Raw genomic sequence first — 22,161 nt, 5'->3', positions numbered from 1 at the left:
AACCCGTGGTCAAATGAAACCTCCTGGAGCAAGCTCCAGTCCCTCCTCCTAGCACTACATAGAAAATGAGGAAAAATGTGCTCAGTTCTGGAAGGAAGACCCTTGAGATACTGCTTGTGGCTGCAGTCATTCTCCTTTCCCTGTGAATCTTGTGTTCCTGTCTAACTTCACCATGAGGGCAGAGGACAGCCTGTGGCATGGTTTGTGCTCTGGAACGTGGGAGCTATTTGCTCTGCAGAGATCACCCCTACAAAGCCAGGTCTCTGCCTTCCTGAGCCAGCACAAACCCACCACCCAGCTCCGTAAATCCATCCCTCCTCCCTGTCCAAAGCGTTGGTTGAGAAGCCACATCTCAGGTAGGTTCCCAGGCACAGCGCAGAAGTGAGATTTCAGACCCATCACGAGTATTTCCTGCTGCATGCCTTGGTCGTTCTGCTTGTTCCTGGGCTGATGACTGTGGTGAATCCTATCCTCAAGCACTTAATTCTTCTTCCTCTCAGTAAGAGAACTTGGAAACTTGACTCGAGTGTGACTGTCCCACTGGGAACTGGGACCTCCTGTTAAGTCCTGGGGGAAAGGATTGCCCTTCTTGTAGACATGGTGTCCCCTGGTGGGCAGAGACCACTGATTCTGCTTCATGTAGTGAATGTTTTGAACCACAGTGCTAAGAAAGCAGAGCTCTGGCTTTGGGTGGGAGTATGTAACATGGTTTTGACTCCCTTGCTATCTCTGGATATGCAAAATCTTGCAGATTCCTGAGGAATGTTATAATTGGAGGAAGATTTGAAGCATCTTGTCTTTTTCTTGGGCTTGTGTAGCATAGATCTGTAAAACTCAGTCTTTTTAGGGTGGAGCAATGAGGAAAAAAGGTTTTTTTTTTTATGGTGGGAGTAGATAACTGAAACTATAAAAAATGATGTGAAAGGTATTGCATGGTTGAGGTGACAGCTGAATGTAGGGATTAGTTGCTGAGAGCTTTGGAGTTCAAATGCATTATTTAGCACTATTGATAATACAGTGGGGAAGCTGCAAATGGCTTTAAAATATGTAGGATATTGCCCGAGTTCATGCTTTATTAAGTAAGTGGTGTTCTTCATATGTGATGTTAATTGTTGGCTGTTCTTTCTAACCCATCCAGGTGGGGCAGACCTACATTCCCTCTTCTGTGCCAGCCACTTTTGCCCCTTCACCCACACCAGCTGTGGTGAGCAGTGGACTCAACGATCTCTTTGAGCTCTCATCTGGTATAGGCATGGCTCCCGGCGGATATGTGGCTCCCAAGTCTGTACGTAAGGAAAGAGAACAACCTCAGTATGTTGCCCTCCCTTAGGCTGTAGGGACTGAGGCTGCTCACGTCCCCTTTGTTGGTCTGTAGTGCTAGTAGAGCTCCTTGGGTTCAATTTTGTCCCATTAAGGATGTCTTTGTTTTTCCTGGGCAGAGCAGTGGTTTGTTGAAGATGACATTAGTCACAGAGCTCTAGTTTTTTTATTCCTTCATTTTGCCTGTGACAATATTACTCTAAAGAATGGCCCATAGAAACTGTGAGAATCCCAGTTTTGTTGGAGACCTACTTCCCAGCAAGCTTCCCCGGGAAAATGAGGGCAGGATACCATTTGCTACAATTTTCCTAGAAGACTCATTTATTTGGAGGAATTGAACATGACACTGCAGATAAAAATCACATACTCGGGATGAGCACTCCACAGTGTAATGCAGATAAATGCTCTATTAGACAGAGATTGCAGATGCTTAGTCTGGAGAGTTCATTAGCTACAGAGCGTGGTTCTGGTGGCGGGCTGCAGAGCAGCCACGGGGAGCTCGGGGTTGGCCCTTTCATGCCTCAAAGGGAGTAAACAAACATTTGCACTCATTAAATAGCCAGTGGTTGAATAAACTAAAATTACCCTATGGGATCTAGAATCTTGGGCTACTGCAAAGCGTGCTCCAAGCTGTTGGTCCTTATCTGCTTGCAGGTTATATAGCATATAGGACCAAGTACAAAAGACCCCAGTAGTGAAGAGTGAAGTATTTCTTTTTGAACTGCTCAAATATTCTGAAATCTCTTGTTTCAGGTTTGGTTGCCTGCAGTGAAAGCTAAAGGACTGGAGATCTCAGGCACATTCAGTCATAGGCAGGGACACATCTACATGGAGATGAACTTCACCAATAAGGCTTTGCAGCACATGACTGACTTTGCCATTCAGTTCAACAAGAACAGGTAAGAAACCAATATGCTTTATCTGCTATCTTAAAAAAAAAAAGTGTTCTTATGAAAGGAGTCTGTCTCCTGGAGAGCTACTACTCTCCATTACACTGCCATAGTGTGAGAGCTGAAAATACACGCTGGTATGGTGGTGTTCAATTGTGCTGGCACTGCTGCCTCCATTAAGGAAACAGGTAGCAGACACTCCCATCGTTCTCCTGGCTTGAAGTAGCATCTGCCCTGTTTAATCTCTCCAGAGGTTTAAAGCCACCTTTTGTGTTGTTATGCAGGTAAGTGGTTTTATAGCTAGTAAGTGCCCCGAGGAAAGTGAGAGAATAAACAGACAAGCATCCGAGCTGCACAAATACTGATCCCTAATGCCTTTACCTCCTGACTTAATTGCTATGCTGCCCCTCAGACTGTCTGGAATTGCAGCTCTCATTAATAAAGCTATTTGTCAGTGGAGAAGTTGCAAAGTAAGAGCCTATGGCACGTGTTTTCCCTGTAATTGGCAGCGAAATGATTTTTGCTGGGAGCAGCCACTTGAGTGCTCAGAACATACAGATTGTTCTCAGAAATGCATCCCAGCCAAAAGATGTGACATGGTGGTGCCTCCCCATGTCTTCCCATGGTCACAGGGCGTGCAGCTGCTTTCTTCTAGGTTGTGAGCAGTGCATCAAGGGCCAGGATGGTTCTCATCAAGACTGCAAGGAGGATCTTGTGACTGAGATGCTTTGCTGGTTCCTTAGGAGCCCTTCACAGGAAAAGGGTATTCTATAACTAAGAACTGCTGGAACCATCTCTTTAATATCATCGTTAGCCTTGCAAATTTAGGATTTCTTGGGACGAATAGTATTTACTTATAAAAGACATTATGCTAAGTAAGTCAGTAAATGTTCTCCCTGGACTGCTATATTTTCTGAAGAGTTTTTGCTAAACTGCTATATGCAAATGTTTTGTGCAGGTTGGTCTTTAAAAAAAAAAAAAGAGGCATTTTGCTTTTGATTTTTCCCTATATTCTAGCCACACCTACGTGGTGTTTCTCACGGATGTAAGAAGTTTAAATACTGTACAGTAAAACAGCAGTTTCTCCTTTTGCATCTTATCAACACGTGCTCTGTATGTTTTCTACTACTGTTTACTCTTCTACAAATGCTGTTCTCCTGTCACTGCTTTCCACTCTGCCTGGTGCATTGGAAAGAACTGCAGTGAGCTGTCTCTTTGGGTGTAAACATTAAGGCTTGTGATTGGGAAGTTTCTATTGCATTTCTCCCTTTCCTGCTGCTACTAATTGCATTCACTGCAGTTCTGGGATAAAAGATAGGGGATAGAAACAAACAGCTAGACTCTAGTGTGCTGTAATATCACAGACACTTAGTAGGAAATGCAGCTTTCTTTCTTCTCAAAGAATAAGGGAAAACAACAGGGCTTATATCTTCCAAGGTGAAATGGCTGCAGAAGGCAATTGTCATGGCTGGATCCTCACTGAAAGCATTCTCTAATCAGCTTCTTAGAGCTGAAAACTAAGGAAAACCAAGAACAGTGCATCTGCTGGTATCAGAAAGAGAAGCGAGCGCCCTGTATGTCTGCACTTCTGTTTGCCTTTGAAAAGAATCTGCGCTGTCAGATTGTACGAATTCTTATGTTAAATGCTAGCTACTTTTCCTCTTCTGCTCTAAGTTGAGGTGCCTGTGGAATTAAATGCAGCTTGGACTGAAGAAGCAAGTAAGGATTTGCTGTATGGTGGTGTGTCCCCAGCTGAAGGAGCCTCAACTCAAACCAAGCAGTAGAGCCGGGATTAAGTCCAGACGCTGTCATTTGAGACCAGACAGCTGGCTGCATTGATTCATTTGTTCTACAGAGCTCTGTTGTAAACCACATGTTCCTCCTTGGTTGTGTTGTTTGTTTGGTATTGGCTTCAGTTCCTTCTTCTGTAGCTTCCAATGGTTAACAGCCATACAGAGAGCCTGGCGGCCTGAGCCAGACTGATGCCATGTAGGTGGTAGAACTGTTTCCAGATGTGGATCCTCTGGGCCAGGTGCATGCTGTCAGGGAGACCACCAGATTGGTTTTCCTTTGCCTTGCACTGCTTTGAGTATCTGCCATGGTGCTTATCAGCTGTGCTTCTTTTCCTGGAGTAACAGCAAGGGCAGCTCAGGAGGAAGTGAGCCAGTTTGTGCTTGGCAAAAAGGGAATAGGTGTTGGGACAGCATCTTTCTCATAGACTCTCTCCAGCAGTGCAGTGCTGCTGTCATCATCTCTGTTTTTCTCTTGCCCAGCTTTGGGGTCATCCCAAGCACTCCGTTGGCCATTCACACCCCTCTGATGCCAAACCAAAGCATTGATGTCTCTCTGCCCCTCAACACCCTGGGACCAGTCATGAAAATGGAGCCTCTGAACAACCTCCAGGTAAGCATTGTCTCCTGGGCAGGGGTGGATCTGCAGCTGCTCAGCCCTGATCCTTTGGCTCAACACAATGTGGTAACCAAGCTCCACACATATAGGGCAACCAGGTAGAGCCAGAAGGTTGTGTGAATGTTGGCCATGAGCCTGGCCAAATCGTTTTTCCTATTCCTTTCTCTGAAAGAGACTTCTGGGATTTTGCGACTCGCCTTTTTAGATGCCTCAGAGCCACTGCTTGCACCTTGTTCTGCTCCAGCAAGGCACTTGTGTAAACAGATTGCAAAGCTTGGTTGGGCATAGAAACTGGAGCTGGTCTGAACAGAGAAAGCCTGTGCTGTGGTGCTGCAGGCAAAGAGCACTATCAGTAGGAACTGAGGCAACAAAAGGAATTGCGGGCAGCATGACAACTGCTGAGTAATTAGTAAATTAGTGTTTCTTTAGTGCTCTTAACTACCAGGCTGACCTACAAAGGCCTTGGCACATCCTTGACCCCAGATAGATGAAGTTAAGGCAAACTAGATGTGCCCAGAAGTAGCGCAAGCAGTGGGTATTTCATTAATGAGGCTGTTCTGTGTGCACTGAAGATAGTGTTCCATAGGAGACTCTTTTTTACATCAATTTGGCTGCCTTTAGGAATTATTCCCCCCTGGTCTGGACCTGAGGTTGTCTGCATCAGTTCTGGCATGCCTCAATGGTCCTTCCCAGGCTGCTGTAGCTGAAGCACTCATTGAGCAGATGTGGTCCTCTCCTGGAAGGAGGCTGTTCCCCATTCCTATCGCATGCAGGCACCTGGGAGTCAGACTCCATGACCACTGTCCCTGTTTGTGGAGCTGGCTCCTCCAAGATGAATTTTCCTTGTATCCCAAGGGTGCAGTTAATTGCATTGTAGCATGTTTTGCTTATGTCGTGTCTACACGAGGTGGGAACTGGGTTGGGTTCCTGTAACGTAGCAATCCATAGCGGGGAGTATTTTAAAGCAGCTTATTCTCTTTTTAGATTAAGAGAATGCAATGAAAGTTACTATTTATTCTGCCTGAGCAACTGTTTTTTCCTTTCCCTTGAATTCCTTTCTGGGGCTTATGACTTATTGATGAGTCTTTGGGCAAACAGCTTGAAATAGCTTCTCTGGCACTCAAACGAGCAGTCCTACACTTGGGCTCTGAGCTCAGTCATGCGGTTGGGGGAGCATGTGGACAGTAGGTGACTTGCGTGTGCTTGCCTTACACAGAGGGCTCTTCTGCCCTGTGGAAGAGCCGGGCTCCCTTTGCATCTAGGTCACAGGTTGTACCTCTGCGTTTGGGTTGGATGGTGTGAAGCCGCCGCTTGCTCCGAAGGCAGCTTGGAGCTCTAGGATGGTCCTGATCTGCCTCCATAGCACTGGAGATGCTCTCAGTGAGGCATTCTCAAGTTGCTGCTACTTTGATCAGGAAGGAAGTGAAGTATTTGGGTTATTAAATCTCTAAAGGAATCAGAATGCTGTTTCTTATATTCTCTTCTGCTAGAACAAAGCAAAGAGAAGACATGCAAGGAAACCTCCGACTGCCTTATATTGGGACAGCAGAGCTTCATCAGTGCCAGACTTAGATACTAATTTGCTAGTTCTCTCATTGCCACAGAAGTTGGCTGCCCTTTTACAATTGGGGAAGCTGCCATATGGAGTAATAGTATATTTCTCTGCAAGGAGTTGAATCATGATAGCAGATGCCAAGTTAAAAAGAGCACTCCCCTTACTTTCCTGACAGTGGGTTTGATGGAGATCTGTCATTGCCCTGACAGCCAAGGCTCTGGTTTTGTTCTCTGAGTTCATATAGAAATTATCTGTCTTGAAACAGTCTGAAATCGTTTCGGTGACCTACTTAGGGAACAATTTATAGCACAACATAGGGACGTTTGTATTCTCCAGTCCTGTATTCATTGAAGAACCAAAACCACTCATCAAGCTGATTTTGCTTAATGCAGGTTTTTTTTTTCCTTGAGCTGTAGAATTCAGAGCTGGTTTGAACCTGAGGACCTTACCTTCATCTCCTGTTGTGGTGGGGCTCTTTTTGTTTTAGTACCAAAACAAATAACTCCTGAGGTAACCAAACTGATAGCTTTCAGCTTTTTGTTATGTTAATTAGGAACTTCAAAGGCTAGCTGTGCATTCCTGAGGCAGCTATTTCAGAAGGAATGAATTTGAGTCTTGTTAAGGTTATTTCTATTACCATTTCTAATCCTTCAGCCAATACAGCTGGTTTAATCTTAGCACTTGTAATCAAAGAAAGAAGCTGAAATATTTGACAAGTTAACAAAATGCCTTTTTTTACAAGAAGGCTAATATTTTCAGAGGCTTACTTAAGTAAAATATGATGATTCCCAACTGTTTGCTGGTTGTCTTCCAACACTGTGATAATGAATAGCGCTGCGCTCCCTCCTATCCTGACTGAGTGATAATAATTTTCTTGACCTGTTGAGTTGAAGCTTTAGATTCAACAGTCAAGCAGTGAATTATTCAATGGATAAAGCCCAAGGTGGACTAAACACAGCAGTCACACAAGAGGTGTGTAAGAGTTGATTGAGCCTCACCATGCTTGATTGCCATGGCTCCTTTGCCAGCTGGGCTGCTGGTGGACATACAGACTTGCTATGTGAACCTGAGCTCTCAAAGAGGACAGTGGGTTCTGAAGTGGGATTTTTCATAGTGAGAAGCCTTTATTCTTTTCAGACACTTCTTGAAGTAAAATTTGAAATAGGGAAATGAGAGCCTTCCTGTTATTGCAGTTCCTAATAAATGGCCATTTAGGGGCTGTGAAATGCTGTGAAATCATCAGAATGCTCGATCTGATCATTTGTGTACACAAAAATTGCTCCCCTAAGCCTGGAAATGGGTGAAATGGAGCCAGCCCGCTGAGTTTCAGGGACTCAGCTTGACCTGTCGTGTTCCAAACCTGATTGTTTCTTCTGTGAGGTGGTAACTGTTTGCAGGAGTCAGAGCAATCAAAAACAAGCTGCATGAATTGAGAGTCTGAGCCTGGAGCACTGCCTTTCTCTTTGGGTGAGCATTCAGAATTGCCAGTCAGTGCATTGCTTTCCCCTACATCACCTGCTGTCAGCTGTCCGGGCTGTTCGTTGCAGCTGCTGAGCACACAACTGAAAGAAGTATGGCTTTGGTTTTCTGAAGTGCCCATAAAGTGACTTGGACTGGACTGACGAGCATGGAAAGGGAGGGATCTGCCAGCTGCATTTCTTCCTGGAAAGCAATACTTGGAAATGCAGACTTCTCCTGAGCAGTGTGAGGTGCGGAATATTTTTTAGCTCCAATGATTTTGGCAAAGCATTATTACAGGCAGATGAAAGTGCAGCTTCCTCGTTGAGAAGAGATCAGGCAGGTTAATGCACCAGATCACACTTAAGCCCTTCCATGTACAGTTCTGCTCTAACTCATCACTGCTCCTCGCTTGCGTTGTAGAGCTGTTCGAGCTCATTCATGAGAAGTGGTAATGCATCCTGGGTCACAAATGCAGCACTTGGAAACAGATTTCACAGTTTCACCTCTCCTCTTAGAATTGGTGCGAGTCCAGGCAGTGGATGTTATTGATTTGGAGCCCGCTTATAAATTATGTATCTGCTGGGAGATCTGTGTCAAGCCCACTGCCTCAACCACCACATATGGCCTTGTGTAGTTGGAAGTGGAAGGTGGTTTTTTGGGCTTGTTGCCTGGATTTATTTACTCTTTTTCTGAATGGCCTTAACTAATAAGAGTCCAGCGTGGAAGAGAGCCTCCAAAAGGGTTCTGCAGTAACACTCCCACTGCAGCTCGATGTCTGCAGCCAGCTTCTAGCCTAGCTGTAGGTAGAGCATCCAGCCTGCTGCCAAGCTCCTCTAGATCCCGAGCAGCTGACCTGTCAAACACAATGAAGGGAAACAGCTCGCACTCCCTGAAGGCATCTGACAGCCGGAGCAGCAGGCTGTCAGAGAACATGCCATGACCTTGTGCTGGCAGAGGTAGAAGACTCTGCAGAGGAGAGTTCTCGCCTTAACAGTTTGGCTGTTACCAGGCTCTAAAGCAAAACCAAATTGGAAGGCAGTCCTTAATTTAGTGTAGCTGCTAATGGGATTCCAAGTGGGTATGTTGTGTACTTGCTGCTGATGGAAAGCATCTGTGTTACTTTCAGACTTGACGTTGAAAGTTGGTTCTTACGCTCAAGTCTGGAATTTAAAGCATCAGCAACCTACGCTACTGAAGCAGTGATGTAGCATTGTTCTTAGGAGGTGGCTCTTCCCCTCGCTGCCATATGTTGGCTATCAGAGGGTTGTGCTGCAGGAAAGGACGTCAGCAGGGTGCTCATGCTGCGAGGTGAGCAGTGTGTTCTGGAGGATACTTCTCCAATTAGATGGTCTCAAACAGGACATAAGTAATTGGGAGCCCGCTACCCATCTTCAGTGGGTCAGACACTTTCAGCAACGAAGCATCGCATGAAAATCTGTCACCTTTCTTGACTTTTATCCCTCTGAAGCTTTGCGGTCTGCTTGACTCAATTCACAGGCTGGTCATTTATTTATTTATTTATTTATTTATTTCTCCTTTCAAAAAAGATGGCAGACGGAAAGCTGTTTTGATTTAAAATGCTTCTGTTTAAACTCTCAAATGTCTGAGGCTGGAGGTCTTGTTAAAGATTTAGTAGCTCGTACGCAGACCGACAGGTTAAAGCTGCGGAGCCCCAGGCAGAGTTAGTCTGGACTGGAGAATGTATTGAACGCAAGTGGAGGTTGCTTTCAAGCATGAAAAACCTGCAGAGACGTCTCAGCTGCTGGTATCACTTCAAATGTCAGTGATTGTCTCGGGCTCCCACCAAAGGAGCAAAGTGTACTGTGTTGTGTGATGGCAGCTAGGCTGGAAATGCTCCCCATCTGTCCCAGTGCTATGTCTGGGGACACTGTATTGTTTTCCATCCTGCTTGCAAAAATGACACGCAACAGCTGATTTCTGCATCATTACAGATGCTTGCAGTGTGACGTGTGATGTCATTGCCGAGCCCAACAGAGCAGTTTGGGGGAAGGCTGAAGTGAGGCTTGCTGTGCTTTGCTGGGAAAAATTACACTTCGCAGTGTCTTAATTGTGCAGTTCTCTGGAGTATAGCAAAGCAGCTTACTCAGTGTGTTTCTGCAGAGTTGAGAAGCAGGTCAGCAGATACCTTTTTATAGCATTTTTGGAGCTGCAGGGACAGGGTTAGCATATTAATTTGGTGCGTGCCTCCAGAACTGTGACTGGAGAGAAGGCGCTGCTTTCCAGCCCTTCTTGTAAGAAACTGCTGTTGTATGGCAACAACAATTAGCTGCAAAGGCAAAGTAGTCTCTGTTGTTTTAAGACGAGGCAATTAATCATGAAATCAGAGTTGGGAAGATCTTGGGTCACGCAGTGCAGACCCTGCTATGCCTTGTTGTTTCACAGCACTGCCTCATAGAGCTGTGTCGAGGCTAATTTTAAATACTCCGAGTACTGAAGCTTTTGTCTTCCTCAGGAGGATTTAGTGCTGCTTCATCATTCTCACTATCAGTTTTTCCCAGACATTAGCCTGAATTTTCCCTCTCCTGGCTTATCTCCGGGGCTGCTCTGCCCAAGCTCAGCATCTCGAATGTCCACGTGGTCCTTCCCCAGACTCCTTCCCACAGTGAGGTGCATTTTTGGCTGCTCACCCAGTATTCCTAATTCCATTTTGCAGAGGTGAATCCCTGAGGTCCGTCCGCTAATCCTCCTCACTCCTTCCTGCTCTCAGTGCCTCCATCACCAGCATTAGATGCTCAAAATCCTACGTATGACACCAACAGCCAGGGCACGTGACAGCTGCATCTTACAGAGGATAAAAATATATTTTTATTTGAGATTGCACCATAATTTTAGTGGGCTTTAAACTAATCCCATATAAGCCAGCGTGCACTGTGGGAATTAAATATAAGCTGCTGCCTTTAATGATGGCTGAAAGTATAAACTCCCATGGACTTGCGTTCACCTTCCTGTTTCTCTTTGCACTGCTGGGACCCCAACTGCTGGGTGATTCCATTGGGAATGCTCATCTCTGACCACCTGTCCTATGTCTGATAGCTGACTTGCTTTGGAATTCTGTTTTATTCCCCTCCTCATCTACCTACAGCTATTCTTGCAGATATTTAAGAGTGTCTTTCTCAACCTACTACTACAGACAATAGATCTTCCCAGCGGAACACTGATGTCTGTAATTATTTAATGTGACTGGAGTTTGTCTTAGCATAAGTCTGTATAGCAGCAAATTTATTTCTTTGGCTCGGCAGTCAGTGTGGTTGGGTTTGTGTTTCAGCCGGGTGAAAAGCTGGAGAAACTTCTTTTTCAAAGGAAGCTCTTGGAAGTCAGTGCTCACCACACAACCTCAATTCCAGGTCTCCATCTGCTGAGCTGTACTGCTGTGACAAGCTATTGCAGTGCAGGATGATGTGAGGATTGCATGAGAGGCATAGAAATCGGGCCCAGAGCTACATTTTCCATGCTATATTATGACAGGGCACTTTCTCTGACCTCCCATTTGCTCCTGCTATTCTGTCAGCTCTCAGCCTGCCTGGAGAGAACTGGAAGTGAGGTTGCTCTCAGTTGGCAGAGATTCATCAATGATGTGGCAACCTTGTGTGATAAGAGGCAGTGTGGTGCATCTCCCTGACTGGTAGTGTTTAATGACATGAGAGTTAAGTCTTTTGTCAAATTATCCTTTTTTTTTTTTTTTTCCCACCTGCCCTGATTGCTCCAATGTCAGAATTTTCTTCCAGGAATAAATGCAGCACATTCTGTGTGCATCGTGGGAGATGCTACAAGGAATTTCAGAGTAGAGCAGCTTCAGGCTTCCTAAAACATGATTAAGCAAGGAGCCTGCAAGCACTGACATGGCTGAGAGTTGGGATTAAAGCTTAGGGGGATACACACGGGTTTTGGAGATGGGGAATTGTAAAGATGAGATGGAAAAAGAGGAGTGATGGAGAAGCTCACATACAACATGGCAGACACAATAATAGCTGTCTGTGGCCACCGTAGACAAACTTATACTGAGGATGGAAGAAGTGAGGGGAGGGGGTGGCTGAGCAAGAGTAGAAAAGAGCAGAGTTGCTGTCTGGGAGCTGTCAGTGCAGTTGGCTCTGAAGCACTGTGGTGAAATGCCTGCAGAAGATTGAGCAGCTTTTAGTGAAAATGGAGAGGGCACGGAGGGCTGGGAATGATCTTTGTCTGAAATTCCCCAGCAGCACAGCAGCATCTCTCCAGGCAGTCTCATGCTCAGAGCTGACATTTGCTAGGAGAGCAGTGAGAGCGTGAGCAGGCGATGGACCTTGCAGAGCCATGGGACCCCTTTGGACTTCCAGACAAATACTGATGCTTTAACCACCGTTTTCTTCTACAACAGGTAGCTGTGAAAAACAACATTGATGTCTTTTACTTCAGCTGCCTAATTCCTCTCAACGTGCTTTTTGTGGAGGATGGCAAAATGGGTGAGTGAGTGCTTTTGGGGCCATGCTCAACCTTCCTGAGCCCTACAGCATCCAGCTGGGCACAGCTGTGCCATGGCTGAGATCCACGTGTGCCTGCCCGTGATCTTTGTGCCAGCGCATCCCAGCAGCCTGATTGATGGTTGGATGACTTGTCCCCGTAGCCCTGCAGCTCAGTAGCTGCGTCCCACATCCTCTGCTCTGAGCCTCTGTCAGATGAGGAGTGGGTCTGTTTGCTTTGAAAGTGATTTCTGGTGTTTTTTTGTTGTTGTTTTGATTCTTTGGGGTTTGGTTCACTCAAATGAGTGTGGGAATTGCCTCAATTTTAACTCTTACATTCCTGTTCCCTTGATTACATTGTTTGGGTTGGCTCGTGAAGAGCATCTTAACTTGCACTGTAACATAATTCTTAAATTTGTGAGTCTCCTTGTCAAATCCCACCTGCTCTTGGTTTGTAAGGCTGTCTTTGGTTTGGGGACATCCAAAAACCACCAACATTGTGCTGCTTTTACAGTGAGACTGGGGTTATAGAAACAAATCTGGATCTGACCACACTAGGGCCAGATGTGATCCAGAGGTCTCCTGTGTCTCTACCTTGCATCGTTCTGTGGTGTTCTAATTAATGCTACCATTCTGCATGTGCTGATTGTCTTGTTTGCAGAGCGCCAGGTCTTCCTCGCAACTTGGAAAGACATTCCAAATGAAAATGAGCTGCAGTTCCAGATTAAAGACTGCCACCTGAATGCTGGTGAGTAGGTTATTGTGGCATGCTGAGAACATTGAGCAGCACCTTTGGTGATCAGTGGACATCACTTTACAAAGAGCAGTGTGTGTGAGTAGCACTTAAGAACACAACAGCCTGTAAACCCTGGATCCTGGTCAAAAAGCTTAGCTGGGTCCATAAAAATACATCTGAAATCTACGGTTTTCAATTTCACCTCTCTGCTTCTTCCTTTCATTCTGCATCTTGTGTTCTTGTTTTCTCTTTTACAGCTTTGCTTCTCTGTAAAGTTGCTCCTATAAATGGAGCCAAGCACTGTTTTGGGAGCTGCACTTAATCTCATCCTGCTGCTGTGTGTATCAGGCAATGCCATACAGCCCTGCCTTTAATCCTGGGTTGGTCTCTTCACCTTTCAGCATCTTTCTACTTTCTGTTGTGAAAGAGTGACCTTACGCACTGCTGTAGAAATGGTTGGATATCTCTGGAGGGCAGGCCATGTGAGAGAAGAGCTGGTCTGCTGGAGCTAGTCTGCAGAGGCAGACCTCGTAGGTCTGACCTTACTACTTCTGAAGGATGGAGTGTAGCAGGTGGAATGTGGCTAGCTTAACAGCTTTGCTCCCAGTCAAGAGGTTCTGGACAGGAGCCAAGTGGTTTTACCCAAAGCTGCTATGTTTGACAGGAGAAAGTGTCCCTATTGATGCTAAACCCGTAACCTTTTTATTCTCTCATCTACCATTACACAATGAGCAGCCTCTTGCTTCAATTGCAGAAAGAAACCATGGATCTCTTTGTGCTCATAATTATTACTATTTCAGAATGTGAAAGATTGAGCACGCAAAAGGGGAAGAAAATAGCAGCTGTTGAACCTTCCGACTTGATTTCACTGTGGGGGTTTCAGCTGAGAACAACCTCTGCTCCTCCTCCAGCCCTCCCTCTGCTCCACTGTGCTTGGCACGGCCTCTCCTGCACTGCAGTGCTGCCTCTGCTGTGGCCGTGCCCTGCTCCTTGCATCTCAAATCTGGGATGGTAACTTGTGGCATTGACACTGAGGTGTGCAGTCCTTGCAGGCTTGATCCTCGTGGAGGAGAGTGGCTCATGTTCTAAGACTTCCTCATGGGAGGTGCTGAAGCAGAACGCAGGCAGTCACCTGAGTTGCTGCCAGGGTTTGGAGGCACACTGTGCCATCCAGGCCCGGCCGTCACTGCACAGCAGGCACCTTACAGCCCCTCATGTGCAAACTGCAGGCTTTTCCCAGGTTCCTTCTTTTCTTCCTTCAAATAGAGATCAGCATACGAGCAGAGATGCTCCTGTGTTTGTCTGCTCTGAGGCCATCGTGGGTAAAAGACTCTTATGTCTGCAGTGCAAGCCAAGCAGGGCTGGCTGGAGCCTTGATGGTTTGCAGCAGGGATAGCAGGAAAAGCTGCATCTTTGGCAGCTCACCCTGTGCCATGGCACAGAGCAGCTGGAAAACCTTGACTGCTGCAGGTGGCAGCCCCCAGTGCCACCAGCTGAACCGAAAGTGAGGTGCCAGACACCTGAATGAGAACAGCTTGCTGCTCCTATCCCCGGCGTCAGGCTGGGTATTGGAAAAACTTTCTTCTCAGAAGGAGTGGTGATGCAGTGGCACAGCTGCACAGAGAGGTGGTGGTGGGGTCCCCATCCCTGTTGGCGTTTCAGAACCATGGAGATGTGACCAGTGGGCACAGTGGCAGTGGGTTGGAGTTGGACTTGGGAATCCTAGAGATCTTTTCCAACCATAGTGGTTCCTAGCAGTGAGAGCCAGCACAGCCCTGGGGCTGTCTTTGGGGCCGTACGGCCACAGGAGTGAGTGTCTTCGGAGCTGTGTCTCAGAGCTGGGCTGTACTTGTGATGCGCTGCACATCTTGAATTGATCAGAGCTGTGCTTCACACGTCTGCCTATTTAGGAAGAGGTTATGATAGTGCTGTGAAGAAAAGTATATTCTGAGATGCAGCTTGCAATGAAAACAGAAGGTCATGGTTACAGTGCTGTGTTATCAGCTCTTAGAATGGAGTGCTAACCTAATTGTTTTGTTTTAAACAAAATGCCAGGTACCCAGCACTAAAAGCTCCACAGTGCCTGTGGAGCCTGCCACCAGAGTGTATGGGGAGGGCCATGGGGCTGCAAAACCTTCCACCCCATTCTCACTACTGATCACTCCCACATCCTGCATGCACTGTGCCTGATTTAGCGGTGTTTGTCTCAGCCATGCTGGAAATAAACCCAGCAATCTGGGTGCTCTGGGCACAGCTGGACCCACTGAGGCTTCCCCTGCACCAAAGCTCCATTTGTTGCCTTTGTGCTGCTTTTTGACATGCTGAGCTGGATGGAATGGTAAAGGACTGCTACATTAAGCTGGGCTGTGCCCATCAGATTAGCTGGATGATTTTCTTTTTTTTAAATTTGCTTACTCAAGCACCGAGTGAAGGAGCAGAGGCTGACTTGCACGTGGAGATAGAATGCCATTAAACAGGGATAATTAGTTGCTGTGCTGTTCAGCAGTTCTGGTAACTTTGGTGTGAAATGAAATCTTCAGTGTTTGGAGCTGAACGTGGCTTTATTGGTATGCAGCGGTCATCTCAGCTTTCCCCAAGTAATGTACTAATGCTGGAACTGAGAGAAATTGCATTTTCTTGTTGGAACAAACAGGGACACAATCACATGCAGGTTTGCCTGATGTTTATTTCTGTATGCACAATCCCAGCAGCCCGGTCTTCATTTATTAAGGAGCCTGTGCTTGTGGCATGCAGTGGAAATGAATGGTGATCCTGAGCTACGTGCTCTCCTCTGGATGCCATCCTGCATCACGGGGTGCTGGTTTGCAGTCAGTGGGCACTGCAGGAGCAGGGAGGTGTGTGTGTGGTTCCTGCCCATGCCAGGCACTGGTCAGGGCTCTGCTGAGTGCTGTGCTCATGTTGGGAACTCAGCAGCTCTGCTCCCAGCAGCTCCCTGCCTGTAAGGGCTGTGCTGTCGGATGGCATTAGCGGCCCTGCCTGCAGCCAGCACAGCCTGGCACTGTTGCTTAGCAACTTGCTTGATCTCCAAAATCCCAAATTCTCATGCTCGCCCAGCACAGGAGGGATGGGGATCTGCGACCTGGAGGTGAAAGGAATGGCTCCCAGCTCCCCCCAGATCAGGGCTGGAGGAGGGGGCAGGAGGTGCTGGGTGAGCACATCGTTGCTCTGGGTGGCTGGCTGAAATGGGATGACGTCTGTAGGATTTCAGGCACTCTTTGGGGCATATCTGAGGTCAGTGAGGGCAGCTCCACACTGCCCCTGTGCCTGCTCAGGGTGAGTTTGTTGTAGAGAGCAGGAGCAGAGGGTGGGAGAAGGCAGTGGAAGAAATAAGGGCTTTTAAGCAAAGGATCTCATTAGGTACTTATATCTGCCAGTTTCCATAGTAACTGGGGAAGAGAGAGAACCTAAATCTGAATGTGTCTGAGTAGCTGGATGCTGGAACCCTCCCTGACCTGCATGCAGCCACTCTGCAGCCAGTGGGCACAGGGGTGCAGCCTGGGGTATGGACACCACCCTGAGCCTTCCACCCCAGCATACAGCGTGCTTCTCTTCCTGACATCGCCCTGCCCTACACCAAGAAGCCCCTTGGCAGCCAGAAGCTGCTGCATTGGGTCTTCCTGTTCTGCATGTTTTCTTCTGCTCTTGCTTCTCCAGAAGGTCCCGTGGAAGTAATTTGCATCACAGTTGTCTCCATACAGTCCTGCAGGTGAAATCTCACACCTCCCATCATTGCCAAGGCCATACAGTGTGGTAAAACTGTCACAGCCCTGTACTGAAGAAGCTGCTCCAGGCTCTGCTGTCTCCACAGACATATCTTGAGCTAACATGCATTTTTCTTTCTTTTTTCTCTGCAGACACTGTCTCCAGCAAACTGCAGAACAACAACGTCTACACCATTGCCAAGAGGAACGTGGAGGGTCAGGACATGCTCTACCAGTCCCTCAAGCTCACCAATGGCATCTGGATCCTGGCTGAGCTTCGCATCCAGCCAGGCAATCCCAATTACACGGTGAGACCACAGGGATGTGGCACATGCTGGGATCCTCCCAGCTCAGCTGGTATTGAGGCAGATCCCGTTCATTTGTGTAGGGGAGCAGAATTCCCACTGAACTGCAGAAAGTGAGATACAACAGAATTGTGCTGCTCTGTTACCAGTGAGCTGGGATAATGCCCACTCAGCAATGACTGTTTATTTGCCAAGGTTACCCAGAGATAAAGCCAAGAGACATTAGCAAGAAAGTATTGCCAGGACACCCTTTTTCCCCCCCCAGCAAACAAGCAGCAATTGATGCCTGGCTGGCTCCACAGCAGTGCTGGCTGTCTGGGCATCAGAGGCTCCAGGCTCCTGCTGGCATCAGCCTGTGGCTGTTGGGAATCATAGAATCATTAAGGCTGGAAAAGACCACTGATATCTAGTCCAACCATCAACCTATCACCACAATGAAATTGCTGGCTGCCCTGTGTCATGTACCCTGAGGCCGTTCCCTTTGACTGCTCCCATTCTCAGCTTCCCGTTGTTAGAATGTGTCTCTCCTGTTGGAAGGTGTTCTGGGCTGGGCAGCTGTAGGGTGAAAGCAAGTGATGGGACGTGCTTCAGCGAGAGGATTGATGCCATTCTGCTGATCTTGGCCCAGTCCTTGCTTCAGAGATGGGCAGTGTCCAAGTTTCAGTCTGTAAGGACTGAGCATGCAGACATGCCCTCAGGCATAGGGCTGTGATTTACAGTGTGGCAACAAATCACTGTTACAGAGTTCAGACCAGCGTGTCCCCTTTGCTCATGCCTACAGTGCTGTCTGTGTTTGGTAAGGAATTTGGGAACCCCACGTGGGCGTTTGCTTTCGTGTGCTTCCTCCTGCTTGTGACAAGCTCTGAGAAAGCAGTTTGGTTTTAGTGGTGATTGAAGCAAAATCCAGAACTATGCTGGATCTGAATAGAATGATTAAGGTTGGAGAAGACCTCTTAGACCCCCACATCTAACCCCACTCCACCCCACCGTGCCCACTGACCACATCTCTCAGTGCCACATCTCCATGGTTCTGGAACACCTCCAGGGATGGTGACCCCTCCCCACTCCCCCCATCCCTGGGCAGCTGTGCCACTGCATCACCACTCTTTTGGAGAAGAAATGTTTCCTGATAAGTCTCCCCTGCTGCATAAAGCAGCAGAAACTTTGTCCACCCTGTGCTGTAGGTCAGGAGGTGCCATCCCTGCACCACCACCACTAACCTCTGCTCTCCTCCTGCCCTCAGCTTTCTCTGAAATGCCGTGCTCCCGAGGTGTCCCAGTACATCTACCAGGCCTACGATGCCATCCTGAAGAACTGATGGAGCTCTGCCTGTGCCTCACCCTGCAGGAGGACAGAGAAACGGTCCCTGGGTCCTCCTCCACTGCTGGTGTGGGGAAAAGCACCCTTAAACTGGAAGCAGCTGTATTCATGTGTAGGATTTCAGTCCAAGGCACTGATTAAACAAGGTAGCAATTAGTATCCACATGCTAATGATGATAGGGAACAAACCCCTTTGATATTTTTAGCGTCCATGGAGTTTGTAACCACTGCTTCAACTCCCCTCCCCCCCCATCCCCTTTGCCCCTCTCTTGTCCGTTCTCATGGGCTTCTCCATTTTGTGCCAATGTCAGTGTTTTCTAAATGGCTTTAGGTGTAGTTCTGATTTTGTAAAATACTGCTCACTGGAAAAGAAAAAAAAAAACCCCAAACCCACAGCTTATTAAAACAAGGCAAAATGGTCGAAAACATACACTGCACTTTATTTTATATTTTTATACATTTTTTTTTTTCTTATCTGTAATTGGCTTTAAATGGAAAGTGATTCCGTGGAAGTGGTGGGCACCCTACAGGGATGGCTGTGGGCTGACTGAGGAACAGAGCCATGTGCTGCACCTGTGGGGCGGAGGGGCCCTAAATGCAGTGAGGGGTTTTTACTGGGTTGTGCTGGTGGCCTCAGCTCTGCTCCCTGTGGTGTTTAACTCCATCCATCATCTCCCTGCCCTGTGAGCTGCTGATTAAGGAAGGAGACTCCTCGTGTGTGGGGAGGGGCTGTGGACAGATGGATAATGGGACAGTGGAGGACAAAATGAGAACGAGCTCAGTACTAGAGCAAAAGCACGGGCTGTGTTCTCTGTGTCCTCACCATCTGCAGCTCCTCCTCTTGCTCTCTGCCTTTCGCCCAGCCCTTGAGCTGTGCCCCTGCACCCAGTGCTGTGCATCCCAGCAGGGCTGCAGGCATCTGATGTCCTTGGGCCCTGGCAGGATCGTGAGGCTTGCAGTGGGTCCAAGTGGTTCTCCCCATTCCCATGGTGGCACAACAGACCAATTTGGGTTTGGCAGTGCTTGCACTTGCTGAGCTGAGCACACCTCAAAAGCATTCCTTCTGTTAGCAGCCCCCAAGGCACGTGGCACTGAGGGTCTCTGTGTCCCTACCTGCAGCCCCTGGCCCCTCTTCTCCCACCCACCCTTTGGGCTGGGAGCCCTTCCCTTTCCCATTCACAGCTGTGCACTCACTATGTTGCAACCAGTGAGTGCTGCAGTCCCAGCAGTGAACACAAAGCCTTGTGCATGCCTTGCTCCATCCATCGCTTGCCCTGCTTCATTCAACAAAGCCTCTAACCAGGGCAGATCTGCCCTCCCCAGCATGCTTTGATGCCATCTCCTCCCCAGCAAGCAAAGCTCTGACGCATAGCAGCCCCCATGTTGTCATTTAGATGCCACGTTCAAGGTCAGTAAATGTTTTATGGTGAAGATGGTTCATCAGGGCTCGGGCATCGCCTGCAACCAAGAGGCTGATGCTGGGAAGAGGTCAAAAAGCTCCATTTATCTCCCCCCACCCTGAACCTCAGTGCAGAGAAGAGGAGCACCTGGCAGGGCCTGGAAGGCTCTGTCCCTGCATTCTGGTTGGGGAAAAAGTGGGGCAGAGCTGGAATAACACAGTGCCTGTGTGTGCTGGGAGGTGATTGCTCCAAGCCCTGCAGGGCCACGGCAGAAATCATTATCGGAGCAATTAACGAAGCACCGGCAGCACTGAGTGCTGGAGCAGGGAGAAGACAGCAGAGGGTGAGGAATGAGCTCAGCCTTACACCACGCAGCTGGAGGAGCTTCGACGTGGGGAGGGGATGCTCAGCACCCCTTCCTGTACCACATTTCTTCCCAGCGTTTCGGGCACGTGGGTGTCCCTGTGTTTCTGAGCCTTCCTCTCCTGCTGTGCCGCTCGGTTGCTTTGCTCACCATGTAGCTGTGTTGCTCTTCGGGCTTTACCTGGCGTCCGTGTCAATAAACTCATTTCCACAAGGCCGTGGCTGTGCTGTGGCTCTGTGGGTGTGGGGATGGGGGCTGCTGGGTTTGGTGGGATCGGGCTGTAGGTGCTCCCTGGGAGCCCCTTTCCTGTACCAGCCACTTCTTTTCTACAGCAGAGATCTCTGAGGCTGTTCCTGGGGCTTGCACAAGGTATGGACCAAGCGTCCCCAGGGCTGATCCTCCACTGTCTGCGTGACAGTGGCCCAGTGGAGGATGGGAGGAGGATGGATGTCCCCATCTCACCCTCTCCGAGGGGCTGTGTGTGCCCTGACCTGCTTTTCCCACGTGCATCAGTGATGCATCGGAGTGCTCTTAACCTGTGCTGGCATCTTGCAGAGGGTTTTATCTTGGGGCAGAGTGGGTTGCCAACTGTCTGTGCTGGCAGCCACCCCCAGGTTGGCCAGGTTAGAAGGATTGGGAATGACCTCAGGGAGCAGGAGGAGTCCTGCCTTGTGCTTCTCCTCTGCTCAGCTCTGGGTCAGCAGTTCCCATTTGTCCAACAGGACCCAAAGTGGCTGTGAGATGTCCAGAGCTGCTTCATCCCCATTGCATCCTACAGCAGAGGGAGGGGTTCATCCCTCCCCATGGCTCTGCTGGGGGCTCCCTGAGAAGAAATCGGTCTTTCCCTTGCTCTGGATTTGCAGGCAGGCTCGTACCCCGTAAACAGGGACACACCAACCCTGGCCCGTGCTGTCCTTGCAAACTGGGTTTGTTCACTGCTCCTGTTGGCCTGTGGCACTGGGATCACGGCGACATGGGTGGCTTCGGGCTCAGAGCTGCTGCAGGGCCATAGGGTGGGTTCTGCAGCTGAAGATGAGCCCAACCCCACTGTGCCCTTTGATGGCTGATTTTGGGTCTGCATCCATGCCTGCAGCCAGGCCGGGGATAGATGCAGGGCCAACCCTACTTCCCTCCTCCCAAATCCCCCAAAGGCCACCGTATATTAAATTTCACAAATAAAACCACGAGCGAAGAGCGCCGCGGAGGGAGCTGCTAAAAATATCCCCGAAGCTGAAGCCTGGATTGTGCGGGCGAGTTCATCGCAGCCGCGATCCCGGCCCCTTCCCAGCAGCGCTCTTTGCGGTGCCGGGAAGCGATGCCTGGGGCTGGTGGGTGGGAGGTGGGCAGCGCCTGCAGGGGCACTGAGTGTTTCCCCGGCTGTGAGCATCAGGGAAACAAACCTCGAATCCCAAAAAGCTTGGGGGCAATGGGGAATGCGCTGGGCTCAGCACAGAAGCCATCCCTGTGCCCCCAGCTGTAGGGCTGTGGTGGGTATCCCGTTTTCTCCCCGGGAAGGAGGGGGGCTGCGATGGCAGAGTGCCTCCATTTATACCCAGCTCACCCCATCTGACGCTGTCCCAACCAGAGGTGTCAGCGGGGCTGGGGGGGGGTCTTGGCCACTGCACGGTCGGTGTTTGAGCTCTGCCGACCTGCGGGGTGACAGCCAGACCCGCGGCGATGTCCCAGCGCTCCGTGGAGAGCGGAGAGACGTTCGGGTTCTGCTTTGAGGTGTGCGGCTCCGACCCCGCTCCCCGGAGATGCAGCCATCCTCTCCCTCGCCATCGATAAATGCTCGTTGCGGGGTGTCCCAAAGCCACAGCTCTGCGATGGAGACGTCCGACCTCCGACCCCGGGGGGATGCGGTGCACCCGGGAGCCGCGGGGTGAGCCGAGCCGGGGTCCTACAGCGTGGGATGGGGACACGGGAGCGGGGAGGGCTGAGCCGCTGCCGCACCGGGGGCACATGGGTGGGTCTTTTCCCATCAGCACCTCCCAGAGCCCCGGGAGAAGCCGCGTCCTTCCCGGCTCCCCGCAGCGCGCTCCGGGCATTCCCCGCATCGTCTCCCTGCGCTGCCTCCCTCCCTCCCCGCGTATCTCCGGGCGCTGCCGCCTCCTCATCTCTCGGGCATTCCTCGCATCGCTCCCCGCGCTCCATCCCCAGAGGAGGCTCTACCTCCCTCCATCCCTCCCTCCCTCCCTCCTTCCAGCCCCGCTTCCCCCGCAGCC

General features: G+C 49.2%; 1 protein-coding gene across 5 annotated transcripts in view; it reads left to right on the top strand.

Annotated features, from left to right (window-relative positions):
- Positions 1-20,150, top strand: part of AP2B1 (adaptor related protein complex 2 subunit beta 1) — a 64,976-nt gene extending 44,826 nt beyond the window's left edge. For all 5 annotated transcript variants that reach the window (XM_031556410.1, XM_031556409.1, XM_010721759.1 and 2 more), the window contains 7 exons: positions 1,139-1,285; positions 2,074-2,219; positions 4,484-4,613; positions 12,008-12,092; positions 12,751-12,837; positions 16,701-16,855; positions 18,096-20,150. In XM_031556410.1, coding sequence (XP_031412270.1) covers positions 1,139-1,285; positions 2,074-2,219; positions 4,484-4,613; positions 12,008-12,092; positions 12,751-12,837; positions 16,701-16,855; positions 18,096-18,170 — 825 coding nt within the window. In that variant the 3' untranslated portion in view covers positions 18,171-20,150. The remainder of the gene's footprint in view (positions 1-1,138; positions 1,286-2,073; positions 2,220-4,483; positions 4,614-12,007; positions 12,093-12,750; positions 12,838-16,700; positions 16,856-18,095) is intronic.
- Positions 20,151-22,161: the final 2,011 nt, after the last annotated feature.

The sequence above is a fragment of the Meleagris gallopavo genome, chromosome 21, assembly GCF_000146605.3.
Source record: "Meleagris gallopavo isolate NT-WF06-2002-E0010 breed Aviagen turkey brand Nicholas breeding stock chromosome 21, Turkey_5.1, whole genome shotgun sequence".
NCBI lineage: Eukaryota > Metazoa > Chordata > Aves > Galliformes > Phasianidae > Meleagris > Meleagris gallopavo.
This window is presented reverse-complemented; position numbering and strand designations above follow the sequence as displayed.